General features: G+C 36.9%; 1 protein-coding gene across 4 annotated transcripts in view; it reads right to left on the reverse strand.

Annotated features, from left to right (window-relative positions):
- The window catches only part of LOC109110628 (galactosylgalactosylxylosylprotein 3-beta-glucuronosyltransferase 1-like), a 45,454-nt gene that overhangs the window by 12,546 nt on the left and 18,713 nt on the right, over nucleotides 1-14,195 (reverse strand). For 3 of the 4 annotated variants that reach the window (XM_042775114.1, XM_042775113.1, XM_042775115.1), the window contains 3 exons: nucleotides 11,574-11,716; nucleotides 8,796-8,867; nucleotides 8,196-8,704 (listed from right to left, as the gene is read on the reverse strand). In XM_042775114.1, the coding sequence (XP_042631048.1) occupies nucleotides 8,196-8,704; nucleotides 8,796-8,867; nucleotides 11,574-11,685 (693 nt within the window). In that variant the 5' untranslated portion in view covers nucleotides 11,686-11,716. The remainder of the gene's footprint in view (nucleotides 1-8,195; nucleotides 8,705-8,795; nucleotides 8,868-11,573; nucleotides 11,717-14,195) is intronic. The other variant, XM_042775116.1, reaches the window with a different exon arrangement.

Here is a 14,195-nt window from a genome sequence, read left to right on the forward strand (position 1 = left end):
GCTCCCATTGAGTTAAAAACACAAATAAATGAATAGCCATTTGCACTCTGCATCGAAAACATATATATGAACGCGCTGTTGCACCTCTGAGAACTTTTAAGGCTTAATCTGTGGCGTTTATATAAGCCTTTTGACAGGTTGTGTGACAGAGAGCTGTAAAGACAGTTATTCTCGCCAAATGAATGAATCGCGTTTGTGCCGAACTCTTATTACAAAGCAAAAACAAACACTCTTCTTTGATCCATGAACGTTTCTCTCAGTTAACGTGCACAATGTCATCTCACAGTCTGAAACGTCAGTCAGCAAATCAACACATGCTGTTGTGAATAAACAATCTAAACCTCAAACCAAAAAAAAAAAAAAAGAATAAATAATCTCATGAATAATTTAATAGACACTGACACATCATCAATGTACTATAGTCCATTGCCACATCACAAATTGTGACGTCAACACAATGTAGATTTTAAACCCGGAAGTTGAAAACAGCGCAAAAATTAAGCTTAAAATTAACCAGTTTTCTCCAACAGTTAAAATTATCGGATGCTAACATTGTCTTCTATGATGTGCAACACAAACACCTCTGCTAAAATCTCAGAAAAAGTAGTCTGGGGCTTCATGACCCTTTAAACGAATTACCTGAAATTTTATCTTTTGTCATTGCATGCAAGTCATGAATCAAAAAAATGCCACCATATTCAGGGACATAAGCACAGCTGTTTAGGAAAGTTGCTGTAGTGCATTTTGTTTCTATTTTGAGTCTTGGACTGAAATAAAATCAAAAGGGCCTTGTATCCAGGGGGTATTAGCCCTGCTGTACAAACATGCCACAATCATGCCTTCATCATGTCCATATCAGTTCACCTGCTGTTTATAGTGTGCTTTCTCAAAGTGACAGCACAAGCCTAGGATCATGTTTTGGACAGTGTGGTGAATCAGACATACAAACAAATAGATCTTAACAGGAGGATTCATCCTGAGCAGGTCACGGGAGCTGAATAGAAATCAAAAGCAAGACAGTGAAAGACAGAGAACAAGTGAGAGAGAGAAAAAGAGACAGATTCTCCTTTAATCTTCCTGCTTCAAACGCTCCCTACACTCCTCCAAATGCTTTGTGTGCCGCCCAGCGCAAGTGGTCCACATCATAAAAGGAAACTGCCTAATGAATAGTGAAGGCTAGAGCGGGCGAGTGAAGCAGTTGTCTTTATACCCATAATGCATCGCCCACTGTATCCAAGGGAAGGTTTTAAAAAAAAAAACACAAAAGGACTGTAGATGGAAAGGAACACAGTGCTTCTTTCTCATTTATGAAAACCACTCGCTCACTTTGTGTTTGTAAAAATAAATAAATAAATTGATTAAGGGTGGTTTTGCTGACTGAACTGTTACTGGCTGTCCACACTGATCCAAATGTAGCTCAAGTAATTGACTGTGAACCTTTCAGTCCTTGCCAAAATTTCACCCTCAATCTGATTACTTCCGCAGTGACTAATATTATATTGTGCCACTGCCATTTTTCATTAAAGAAAGAGAGGGACATTTTCTGTACCTGTTGGTGGGAACAAAAACAACTGGAATGGGAAGTATTAAAAAGGATGCATGCTCGTTGCAGATTCAGGATGACATTAATCTTTTCTAAACTATCTGTCATTGGGGAGGGCTGCTGAAGCTAGGCTGCCCTAGTTTAGCATAATGAACGGCTGTTTTCTGCTTTTTGCCTCTCATTTAAAGTGCGTCACGCTGAATTCTGAACAGAAGAAAAGGAGAGAACCTATAGATGGTGTGAAATGGACTTAACTTGACAAACGGTTAATTTTTTTCTTCTTTTCGATCTGACATTTATGCAGTTTCCAGGTTATGGAACAACATTTACGTTTTACTTTCAACAAGCAACCTAAATTATAATATTATGTTTATATTAGCACAGGTGTTTTCCAGTGTTGGGGATGCAAGGGGGTGCTACATGATCTTTGGAACACTTGAGAGAAAAGAAAATAATTTAATTAATTTCATTTTTTTAAGAATGTATTTTGTTTATGGCTGTCAGCAGCATTAACTTAAATATATATTTTATATTGTAAAAAGCTCTATAGCAGTAAATATGAATTTATTGATTGCAAATATTTCTCTTTAGGTTTATACATCTAACATTTACTTTTTTATATATATAAAAAGACAGTCAGGTGAATATCACTGTTAACAGATATATAGATATACAGTAGATATATAGATAATATTTTAACAATTTTTATCGGCATCAATACTGTAACAGCATAGAATCTAATTATTTATTTGTGTCAAAATAAAATTGGTGTTTATAATATTTCACTTTTTTGTCACGCACTAGAAACGAGTCTTATAAAATTATAATTCAATGCATGAGCAATTCATTCAAATTAATATCATTTATATTAGGGTTTGCATCATGTGGCCAAGAGTGACTGATGTCCTAGTGGTCAGATGTTTAGTCAGTAATGAATCAGTCTTTCCACCAGCTTGACCTACTCAGGCTGATTTGTGAACCGTTTGCAAGCATCAGAGGTGGGCAGTATTCCATTAGCAGAGTAATCAGCCAATCACAGCGATGTAGAGGCACTGTCTTCTATAATGTGACATTTTCCTGGGTTTTGTGCGGTTACCCATCACTATGCTTTTTATTACTGCATTGTATGTTCTGTTTTATTTTTGTAAAGTTGATTTTTTCTCATCCACATTTTTGGGAGGAGGCCTGACTTACAGTAGACGTACATACAGATGACTCATTCAGAATAGGACATGTTGAAGGAGAGGGGAAAGTGGCCCGTTTTCCTTGAGCTCAGAGCACTTACAGAGTCAATAGTGAAAAAGTAAGCCAGGAGAACGGGGGTAAAAAATATACAGCATCTGTAAATAAACCCTGTCATTCAGAGTGCCTGCCTAAGCATTTTTAATAAGAGTTTAATAATTAATTCACCCTGGCAGGGATGGTTGTTTTAAACAAGGCCAAATGCATATATATATATATATATATATATATATATATATATATATATATATATAAATAAAATAAAAACTTTTTATTTAAAATAATTTATATTAAAAGATTTAATATTTAGAGAAAGTATTTTCAACAAAGTCCACAGACCATAGGTGATCTGCGGCGGTACTGCGAGGGTCCACTAATTATAGCTTGATCACAAACTAATTTGTTTAAAAATTTAAATATGCATTAAACAAAGTTACAATAACTTCAATGAAAGCTTGAGTTAGGAAGCTAGAGTTTCAAAGTGATTACCATATTAAAATTTATAAGAGAATCAAAATGTACTGAAATATATTTACATTTATGCATTTAGCAGACACTTTTATCCAAAGCGACTTACAGTGCATTCAGGCTAACATTTTTAGGCAATGCATATTATTCAAGGCCAACCCTGATTAAAAAGGCAAATGAGTGAGTTGTAAAATCTTCATTTTACAGTGTCCATGGAAAGTACCATGCTGTTGAAGGTATGTTAAGTATGAATACTAATCTTTTAAAATGTATAAACCCAGGGCTCCAAACAAAAAAAATCGAGTAAGGAGCCATTGGCTCCTATAAGAAAAAAAACTTAGGAGCCAAATAATTTTTTAGGTGCCACAGAATAAACGTGTTTTATTTATTTTACGATTATTATTATTTATTTATTTACATTTCAACATTTCAATCATACTGTCATGTGTTTCTGTCTCATCTTTTCTTGACTTTATCAGCAGTTTAATCCATCTTGTAGATCAGTGGTTCCCAACCTTTTTCCTTGAGGCCCCCCCATGTACATATTTAACAATCCATGCCCCCCCCCCTGGGAAAAAATTAATCGCATCCAAAATAAAAGTTTGTGTTTGCATAATATATATGTGTGTACTGTGTATAATTATTTTGTATATATAAATACACACATATGCATGTATATATTTAATATTTTTATTTATTTATATATAAATTATTTATATATAATATAAATTATGTATAAATGTATATACAGTATATACATGCAAAAAAAATTATATTAATACATGCATATGCGTGTATTTATATACAAAATAATTATACACAATTCACACACATATATTATGCAAACACAAACTTTTATTTTGGATGCAATTCATTTTTTCCCCAGCACTTATATATATATATATATATATATATATATATAAGGGGTGTAACGGTTCACAAAATTCACGGTTCGGTACGATACGATACACTTGTGTCACGGTACGGTTCGGTACGTTTTTGATACAGCAAAAAGAAAGAAATGCCAGAGAAATTTCCTTGATTTCTTTTTTTTATATATATTAAAACTAACATAATAAAGTGTGATATTTTTTACTTTGAGTAATTCTGGAGCTATAATTGATTCTTCTTATGAGCATATAAAACAAAACAGCTTCTTGGAAAAAATGAAATATTGTAGTAGTTATAAACCAAGGTTTATTTTATTTCAGATTAACATTTGAGGGCAACAACTGTATTCATAATGTCAAAATTAAACCGACGTAATGTTACTTGAAGGCATTATAGCCTATTATTCCTGCCAAACTTTCATGGTTGCAGTTAGTGTTACTACAGTAAATCCATGGTGAATGTTGCAGATCTGGACACTGGATAGTTCATTCGCGGCACAATGTTTCTTCCTGGTTTCCACGCGCTGTTTGATCCGTTAATAACGGAGAAATGTGAATGTCTCTCTCTAGATCTCGCAGCGATGTTATTACTTCTGTAGCAAATTCAAATGCTTTCTTTACTGGATCTCTTATTAGCTCTGTGTAGTAACAGCGTCGCATGATCACGATCGGCTCGCGCTGCACTGGTCCAAACTGATAAACGGTCCGTCAACCACACAATAACGAGCAGTTTCGTTCTGCTTGCATTATGTTTGCCATTTGATGTTGGGCACTGTTGTGGTCGCACCGGCGTCTCTTACATTATGAGCGCGCTTGAAATAACGAAATTGTAATTGAAATCGGCATTGTTAGCATATGATTTTTTAAAAACTTTGAAAAAATATTTTTATATAAAATTATTAGTAGAACATTTTATCCATATTTATTCACCTCAAAGCATATCCGCTCCCGCGCCCCCCCTGTGAACTCTGGCGCCCCCCTGAGGGTGGCGCGGACCCCAGGTTGGGAACCAATGTTGTAGATGACCTGGGAACTAAGGTTCACTTAAAGTGGGAACTAAATGTCTTTTCCAGCTTGAAATCTACAGTCACAAAGAATTGTTCATTACACAGAATCTGTATCAGTATCATGGAGCATAAGCATCATGGCCACTGAGTGTAGCTTGGGCTCCTCCTACATGAGACATTTCAGTAAGTTGTACTGTAGGCTCTCTTATAAAATAGCCTACCTTTTGATGTTAATTCGTGTTCATTATGTACTATATTATTAAAGAGAAAGATTACATGGGTTCACTTGCCCTTGAACTGAGGCGCTAAAGCGACCGCGCTTGCTGCATTAAGGAGCGCCATAACTGTATTGTTTGAATTTCGTTATGAATTCGGAATAATTTTAAAGATGGTACTTTTTATTAAAAAATGACAAAGCACAGAGCTTTTTGTGATTACTGGACGGCAGTTGCACTTCAAATAATGAAGTTCACGCATTAAAATAACACAGACCAAGATCTTGTTTAGAAGAAGCCATATTAGTAATTATTATAAACGAGAATTGTTAACGATATTGCCAATATTCACACAGCTGACAGCTTTGCCTGTTCTAGTTTGTTCAAGTTGTGCACGAAATAGACGCTGTATTTTCTGCACTTTCCCTTCTTACGTCTCTGTCATGTCTCTCTCGCTGCACAGCGGAGCTGCGTTTATCAGACTGTGTGCGTCAGCTAGAGCTGAAGATCTTTGCCCGAACCCGACGGGACCCGACGGGTTCGGTCGGGTTCGGGCTTAATTTATATCATCTTACATGGGCTCGGGCTTGCGCTTTGTGAGGTAAACAAGCGGTCATGTGATGCGTTTCGATTAGCGCGAAAAAGATGCGAAAATGTATGCTGAGTAGGTATAACGGAGGCTTGCCTCTGGCGATTACGTTTTGGTTGCACCAGCAACTAAAGCAAAGCCTAAGTGTGGAAAAGTTTTGTCCATGTTTATAATGAGAATAATGACGCACCATCAGTGAGCGCAGGAACGCGCTGAAGACATCTACAGTGGATTCAACAATTTTCCTCCACAAAAACATGTAGGCTTAGCCTAATCTTTGTGAGTAAAGGTTTTTCAAATGATAACTAATTATTCATTGAGTCTTAAATGCATAATGTGGACAGAGTATTTACGCTAATATTGGCATTATTATTTTATAAAATGTCAGCTGCTGGCGAAGCAAATCCGGCGGAGCCTTTATCTTAATTTCGTTATTGCCAAATACCCATCTTAATTTAAAATTTATCTTAATTTTGTTAAAAAAAGACTCGTTTTTATTGGTGCGTTGGTCTATTTATAGGCTAAATGAGCCTATGCCTATTTAGAGTGCTGAGATGTTACGATGTTGCAGAGGACTTATTTTATTTCTTTATTCCAACTTCCAAGTGGTCTAGTCTACGTTAGTTATGAAGAAATTATGTTAAAACATGTATAAATGATTCATTCTTGACACAAGGAAAAAGAGCTGTGTGTGTGCGCACATTTGAATTATGTCGGGCTGTAAACGGGTTCGGGCTTTTAAAAAGCTGTCAATCAAAATGTACTTGTCGGGCTCGGGCCGAAACGTGTCGGGCTCGGGTCCTGTCGGGCCTAACTTTTATGGCCCGATTACAGCTCTAGCGTCAGCACTGATGTGCGGCAGAGATGAGGACTGTCTGAAACTCTTTTTCCACTAAAACTTTGATGCGCATCGTCTCAGTTAAATACGTGAACATAACAAAAGATTTGATCGCAAAACAATTAGGAAAAAGGCATTACATTCAAATTTTTAAGTTATAACATGTAAATATATACCCAGATAGCAATAACACTCGGGCTGATTCTGGCTGAAATGCGTCTCTGTCGGTTCAGTCTCGGCATCGGTGAGAAGATAATGGGCCAGAGCCACGCCGACTCTACAAAACACTTCTGGCTGACAGACGGCTTTTTCCTCTATGGGCCGATCTCGGCTGAAAGCTGTTGTACACGCGGCAGGTCCACACTCGGTGTAGTTGTGTGTATTAACCTTCGGCCCGAGTTCCTTTTATCACAGACGGGGCGCTGCTAGAATGAAGCAAATCATCCGCCTGAGAAAAACTTTTTTAGCGGTTAAATCCTGAGGAGCTTTCGGCGGGTAGTCGCCAGTGGCCACCACAAAAAAAACCCCACTCTCAAACCAATATTCAATGACCCAAAAGCGACTGTTTTAGTCGCAGCTTGGAGCCCTGAATAAACCACAATTATCAACAGAAATGGCAGCTTTTGTTTTCTGTTGCTAGTGTTTCTGAAGTAGGTACCTGGTCTTTTTTTTTTTTTTACCACCCACCATCAATGACTTTTCTTTTTAGAGCAGGGTCTCAAAATTTAGGGGATTTGAAAGGTGTTTCACGTTATGAAAGTCCTGACAGGTATTTATGTACCTGTAGCATTATAAGATCCAAGTAATGGTTACACAAATGTAAAAATTCTGTCATCATTTACTAACTTGTTTGACTTTCTTGTTTCATGTTGATCCAAACCTGTCTGACTTTCTAAACCTTTCCAGACCTGCATGATTTTCTTTCTTCTGTGAAACATACAGTATTTTGAAGAATGCTTCAGCTTTTTGTACATATGAGGAATGTCAGTGCATTGATCAATGTTTTGATTTAATTAAATATCAATCTGTTAATCAAACTGAGTATTTTGCTTCAGAAGACTTGGAATACCAGTCGAGTTGTATAGATTTTTTTCATGCTATATTTAATGTCTTTTTTTGAAGCTCATATGGACAAAAACCGCTGAAACATTTTTCATGATATCTTCTTGTATTGTCCACAGAAAAACATGAGGGTGAGTAAACAGTGACAAAATAGTGACAGAAGTCACATGATCATGCAGTTGAAGCACTCAAACAGAGCTTACTAAATTATCAATGAAGTTAAACTCCTTACAAGTGCAGTCACTTAACAAAACCCATTAATTAATTGTTACAGTACACAATTTATGTATCATTTCAGATGGAGATGATTATTATTCCTTTTCTCCTTATTCTTAACTCACCTCCTCAAACAGCTCCAAGCTATATGTATTATCATCATCTGCAAAATAGACGATTCCTGCCTGGCTGCTGTTGGAGTTGAAGGTCTCCCGTAGCCATCTCAGAGCCAGGTTCCTCTGCATGGTGCCACGTGGAATCCTGGGATCTCTCGTGTCCCCTCGCAGCTTATAGTTCCGTGGGGTCTCCACATTGAGGTGTGTGTAGTTCAGCCCCGTTTCCCTCAGAAGCCTCGTGACTAGAGGAGTTCTCCTCTGAGAGTCCTCCACCAGAATCCAGTGCAGGTTGGGCACGTGGAGGAAGGTGTTAGCCAATCGTGTTAGCTCGGCCTTCTGCACGGGGCGGCTGTATGTCGGCGTGATGACGTGGATGGTGGGCAATACATCAGACCAGGGAGGAGGTCTTGTGTACACGTATTCTGTACGGACCACCTCCACTATGTCCTTGTCCTGTGAGCAATATTCCTTTGAGTCCGTGGCTGGGCCAGTGTCGTGCCTAGTCTCTGTCCCGTCATCTGCCAGACAGAAGAAGAGAATTAAGACATTAGCGCACCCCAGGGCTGCTCTCTTTATGTCTGACACATGCCACAAACCTTAGATGAGTACCTGCTAGCCGTTGCCGGTGGATGGTTAGACGCTCTGGTATGATTAAGATCTCTTTTACTAGATGGTGACAGACTGGAGAGGGTGAGAGCAGGAACCGTGAGATCATAATATAGTTACTCCACAGGGGTAGAAGGCACTGATTCAAACCCATAAAGCACATGTTCTACATGATCTGCTCTTGAATTCTTAACGGGATAGTTCAGACAAAAATCTAAACTTGTATGACTTTCTTTCTTCCTTGAAGCAGAAAAGGAGACATTCTGGAGAATATTCTGGCATATTTATAAAAAAGTATCAAAACACAGCAAACAAGTTAATAATGCTAATAATAGCACCAGTAATGTCAATATGACTCACTGTATTCTTGGAAACAGTATTTAGCATCTAAGCTGTGGTAATGTTTCATGATTGTTCCTGGGATTTGAGCATCATGGTGGGTGGAAATACTGATCAGATTTATCACAATTAAGGCAATCATTTGGCTTTGAAAGACTTGAAATGCAGCCTGATTGGTTTGATATACTTACAATAATGATTTTTTTAAATAATAATAAAAATTAAATATATATATATTTTGTCGTTGTATGTCTTTTATTGGACAAGACAGATAGACAGAGGAGATCCTCTTATCTGAGCCAGGACCTTTTTCTCTGTGCATTGGCTACAAAGCTATATATGACTGCCACATATACTGCTTTTTAAAATATATTATTAAGATTGTACTTAATTATACTTGTTTAAATTTTTATATTCATACCTGCAAACTCTAGACCGATGGAAAAAAGTGACCGGGGGATGGGTGTAGGAAAGGGGGACATCAGTTATAATACAACTCATTAATATTCTTTAAATTATTCTAATAAAAAAAAAAATACAAATATTGTAATCAGTTGAAATTGTTTCAGAAAAATCTGCTATTAGAATAGAGCTAAGGTTTAAGCAAGCAATGTGACTTTGAAACAATTCTAATGTCTATGGCAGAGGTCTCCAGTGAGGTCCAAAGACCTGCAGAATTTAATTCCAATCTTAAGCATCAGCTAATCAAGGTCTTTGCAACTTCTTAAACACCCAGGCAGGTGTACTGGAGAAATTTGGTACTAAACTGCAGGTCTGTGCACCTGCATTAACATGGATTAAAGAGCCATGGTCTACGGCAACATACTGAACTGTGAGTTTTTTATAAAATGATACATATGGTGTTATGGATAAACAGACACACAGATGTTACCTCAGTCACCCCATACATGAAGCAGTGCTGCAATTATAAACACTAATTATAGGGATTATACAGAGGTAAGATGAAAATGAAAATGCAATCAAAACTTTTCTGAAGACAGTCAGTCAGTTCTCTTCAAAGATATAGTAAATTCATATTAAGACACCCCCCCACACAAAATTTGCAGGTATGTTTATTACTGAGAAGTGGTTAGATGTAGGTATTTGTTTAGGCCGGTGTGTAAAAACCTGCTCCTGGAGGGCCAAGGTCCTGCAGCGTTTAGCTCCAATCTGCTCTAACACACCTGCCTCAAAGTTTCTAGTAATCCACTCAAAGATTTTTAATTACTGGTTGAGGTGTGTTTAATTGGGGTTGGAGCTAAATTCCCATACCTTTCATGTCAGTCTATTGACTGCAAAGGTCTTTCAGTGAAAGTAATGAGCTTACAGGCCACACTGCAATAAAGATTTTGTAGTTTGCTTTTGGTGTCTGTATAGTGACCTTTTATGGAAAAGTGAAAGTGCACAGCTGGAAAGGGGCAAAATAATCATTTTATCTTGATTATTGTATTTTTCATAATCTGTGGAAGCTGAAACTGAAACTGTATTTCAATTAATCACTCTAGTGTTACCAAATATATTCTTTTTTCCCCAGAATATTTTCACAAAATGATGGTGTGGGCAGTTCCAGCACATTCTTGCTGATGGCTCATTAAGGGCAGAAATCATGGTGGCACCTCACATATCAGATCTTTATCACTGTTCAATTAGTGCCCTGCTCTCACTTCAGACATATTAGCACCATTATATTAGCACACTCCATTAACAGTCCAGATGTTCACTGCCTCCTAGGCATCATACAAACTCACGTTAATTGCTTCATGATAACTTCTATGAATAAACATCTGCAATTCTCCATAAGCTGACGATATTGACATGCAGATATATGGATGTATAGATCTTCAAATGCTGGGGATTGTATTTCCCTGTAGTTTGAGCTAGAGGTGGTCAGTGACTGGTGGGTTGTCGTGAAGCCATTAGATTGCCCCATAAATAACAGGTTATGTGTACAGCTTGTGTATGTGATTCATCCACTTACATACGTGTTTTAATGTAAGTGCTAAAATAGCTGTAGACATGCAAACAAGTAATTTTGACTTAAAGCCACCAGAAATGCTCCTCAGAGTGTGATTTTATTAGAGAAATCTTCTACAGCTGAATGAACGAGAAGCTGTTGGGTAATTTCATAGCAGTCATAGGACTCTTAAAGTGAGAAACATGAACTGAAACTCAGCTAATGTGTTACAATGTGTTTAGAAAGAAAACGAGTGGTAATGAATCTTGTTTAGCCCCACCTTTTTAAAGCTCTTTTAAATATCATTTTGCAGTGAGAATAACATAATGCAATTTTTTTTTTCTAACGTGACCTTACTCAAACGAGCACAAATGAATAGACTCGCTGAGTTTATCAGAGTGTATTAGGCTTTGTGCAGAAATTTGTCATTTGGATTGATAACAAAATTGGCACTGAAAACATGTTATATGTGTAAGAGAGACTGGTACCCTTTCGGATGGCAAACAGGGGGGCAATTGCACTTTGGTGCCACACAGTGATGAGGAGGGTCCATGGTAACACAATCAACACGATGGCAAGAATATCTCTTCTCTTCGGCATCTCCAGGGTTGGTTCTATGTCTGGTCATTACCTAAGAGAGGGAAATGAAGAGTCAGACACTAGAGACTATATAAATGGAAAGATATGTGGGAACCTCATAAGTGTCAGGGAATTAATGTACTATCTGATCAAAGTGACTCATCACTTTTTATTAGATTTCAGCTCCATGTGGTCAAGTAAAATGATAAACCACTATACTGTCTGTCTCAGATCTCTGTTAACATTGTTTAGTGACCCAAGAAGGACCTTAGGTCTCTTTTTTATTGTTTCCTCAAAATATAACCTTGCCAAACATTACAGAAATATCATAGATAAAGTAATTCAAAGCCTTGACATAAAACAAATTATAGGTGAAAAGATTCTGTATGATGGTTTCTTGTCCAAAAGACAGAATTAAAGGAATGAAAAATGTTTAACTAGAATTTATTGTAAAGTAAATAACATCTTTATTTTTATGACATAAAACACATTTGAATGACAGCAACAAGTTTTACCTCGTCCTGGTTTATGTCTGATGATAACAACTTACCCACTTCTTGTTTATGAATCATTTTCTAAGACAAGTGAATTAACTGAAAGACTACCAGGAAAGCAAGTTCATTAAATTAATTCACAACATGCACACATTCAAATTTATTGTAATGCACGATTACTACAGAGCCCCACAGATGACATGCAGACAAAAAATATTTTGATTGTGTGAATTAAGAATTTATTCCTTCTTTTTATTAATTTGTTGCCTTGTTTTAGTAAAATCGTGGCCATGTTATAAAAATTTGTTTCCTTGTTTTGATTTAATTAAAACAATGGAACATATTAGTAGGGGGGACCGGGGGCAATTGTAACGCACTCAATTCCTCCAATCAGAAACAAGTGACACTTAATCTGCACATGCTCAGTAGGACTGTCTCTCTGCCTGTGAAAAAGGAGCACAATCATTTCACCTCAGCAGAAGTTTTTAACAAAATTCTGATTTTGAGGTATGTAAGTACTTTTTAGATGTACAGTAATTTTCTTATGCTGTCTAAAATTTAGATGACTGTGAATTTAAACTTACATTTTTTTCTCTCTCTAGGTTATTGATAAAAAATTTTTACATGAACAACCTATGCTAATATAGGCGTGGCTAGCTCCATTGGGGACAATTGTAATATTGTGAAGGCTGGCCCGTGTGGTCGGAGCAACAGACGAGCTTGTAGCTCAAAATTGCTGTTAATGCCGGTTCACAAGTGCATTGCAGTTTGTTGTGTATGGGGTTACCAGATTGAATCATTTTCTAAGAAACAAAGTTGAATTAACTGAAAGACTACCAGGAAGCTAGTTCATTAAATTAATTCACACATGCACACATTCAAATTTACTGTAATGCACGATTACTACAGAGCCCCACAGATGACATGCAGACAAAAAATATTTTGATTGTGTGAATTAAGAATTTATTCCTTCTTTTTATTAATTTGTTGCCTTGTTTTAGTAAATCGTGGCCATGTTATAAAAATTTGTTTCCTTGTTTTGATTTAATTAAAACAATGGAACATATTAGTAGGGGGGACCGGGGGCAATTGTAACGCACTCAATTCCTCCAATCAGAAACAAGTGACACTTAATCTGCACATGCTCAGTAGGACTGTCTCTCTGCCTGTGAAAAAGGAGCACAATCATTTCACCTCAGCAGAAGTTTTTAACAAAATTCTGATTTTGAGGTATGTAAGTACTTTTTAGATGTACAGTAATTTTCTTATGCTGTCTAAAATTTAGATGACTGTGAATTTAAACTTACATTTTTTTCTCTCTCTAGGTTTATTGATAACATTTTTTTACATGAACAACCTATGCTAATATAGGCGTGGCTAGCTCCATTGGGGACAATTGTAATATTGTGAAGGCTGGCCCGTGTGGTCGGAGCCAACAGACGAGCTACTGTAGCTCAAATTGCTGTTAATGCCGGTTCACAGTGCATTGCAGTTTGTTGTGTATGGGGCTGCATAGTCGCAGACCAGTCAACCAACAGTGGGCACGTGATCATCAGAACTGGACCACTGAGAAATAGAACATGGTGGCCTGGTCTTCTGCAAAAATAGAAATAGACTTTTGCTTTTTGAATGCATATGATGCCTGACATCTAAAAAAAAAAAAACGGGGGCAACTGTAACACTCTGACTTTTTGCATTTAATATTATAATCTTGTCCTTATTAGTGAAGTTATATCAAATGAATTATTAATTAGTGGACCTATATTTGTTTCTTGTATCAAAAGATGACTAGTGTATTTCAAGTAGTCTGTGAGTTATGAAACATTTAATATTAAACTTTGTGCGTTGCGTTTATATTCTGGGTTCTTCTGCTTGCCTGTACAAAGTCTTCGTCATCAATAAAGTGTATACTGAATGAAATTAAATGAAAACTGGCGATCAGTGGTGAGGAACCTTGTTTTGCCCTCCATGTGGGCGTTCCCTTGGGTGTGACGTCAAGTGAAAACTATCATAATAGGTTCTTTACAACCACGTGAT

This window comes from Cyprinus carpio, chromosome A18, assembly GCF_018340385.1.
Source record: "Cyprinus carpio isolate SPL01 chromosome A18, ASM1834038v1, whole genome shotgun sequence".
NCBI classification, from domain to species: domain Eukaryota; kingdom Metazoa; phylum Chordata; class Actinopteri; order Cypriniformes; family Cyprinidae; genus Cyprinus; species Cyprinus carpio.